This window comes from Ursus maritimus, unplaced genomic scaffold (assembly GCF_017311325.1).
Source record: "Ursus maritimus isolate PB19 unplaced genomic scaffold, ASM1731132v1 scaffold_19, whole genome shotgun sequence".
Taxonomy (NCBI): domain Eukaryota; kingdom Metazoa; phylum Chordata; class Mammalia; order Carnivora; family Ursidae; genus Ursus; species Ursus maritimus.
The window spans coordinates 57,350,739-57,351,443 of NW_024424341.1; the positions used below are offsets into that span (position 1 = coordinate 57,350,739).

General features: G+C 67.5%; 1 protein-coding gene across 1 annotated transcript in view; it reads left to right on the plus strand.

Moving 5' to 3' along the window:
- Positions 1 to 705, plus strand: part of SCAF1 (SR-related CTD associated factor 1) — a 12,942-nt gene that overhangs the window by 9,164 nt on the left and 3,073 nt on the right. The window contains 1 exon segment of the mRNA XM_040634302.1: positions 1 to 684. This exon segment is cut by the window's left edge and continues 27 nt beyond it. Coding sequence (XP_040490236.1) covers positions 1 to 684 — 684 coding nt within the window.

Genomic DNA, 705 nt, shown 5'->3' on the forward strand with positions numbered 1-705 from the left:
GCGCCCTCCTCGGGCCCCCCGCCAAAGCCACCGGTCAGCAGCGGCTCGGGCTCGTCCTCCTCCTCGTGCTCCTCTTCCTCCCGGAAGGTGAAGCTGCAGTCCAAGGTGGCAGTGCTGATCCGCGAAGGTGTCAGCAGTACCACGCCAGCCAAGGAGGCCGCTTCGGCCGGCCTCGGCTCCATCGGGGTCAAGTTCAGCCGCGACCGGGAGAGCCGCTCCCCCTTCCTCAAGCCCGATGAGCGGGCCCCTGCAGAGGTGGCCAAAGCAGCTCCGGGCAGCACCAAGCCCAAAAAGACCAAGGTCAAGGCCAAGGCTGGGGCCAAGAAAGCCAAGGGGACCAAGGGAAAGACCAAGCCATCCAAGACCAGGAAAAAGATCCGCAGCGGGGGCAGCAGCGGGGGCAGTGGCGGCCCTGTGACGCTGAAGAAGTCCAAGGCGGACAGCTGCAGCCAGGCAGCGGGGGCCAAGGGGGTGGAGGAGACTTCCTGGTCCGGGGAAGAGCGGGCAGCCAAGGCCCCCAGCACCCCGCCCCCTAAGGCAGCCCCTCCGCCCCCCGCGCTCACACCAGACTCACAGACCGTGGATAGCAGCTGCAAGACACCCGAGGTCTCCTTCCTTCCTGAAGAGGCCGCCGAGGAGGCTGGGGTCCGAGGTGGGGCAGAGGAGGAGGAGGAGGAAGAAGAGGAGGAGGAGGAGGAGGAGGAG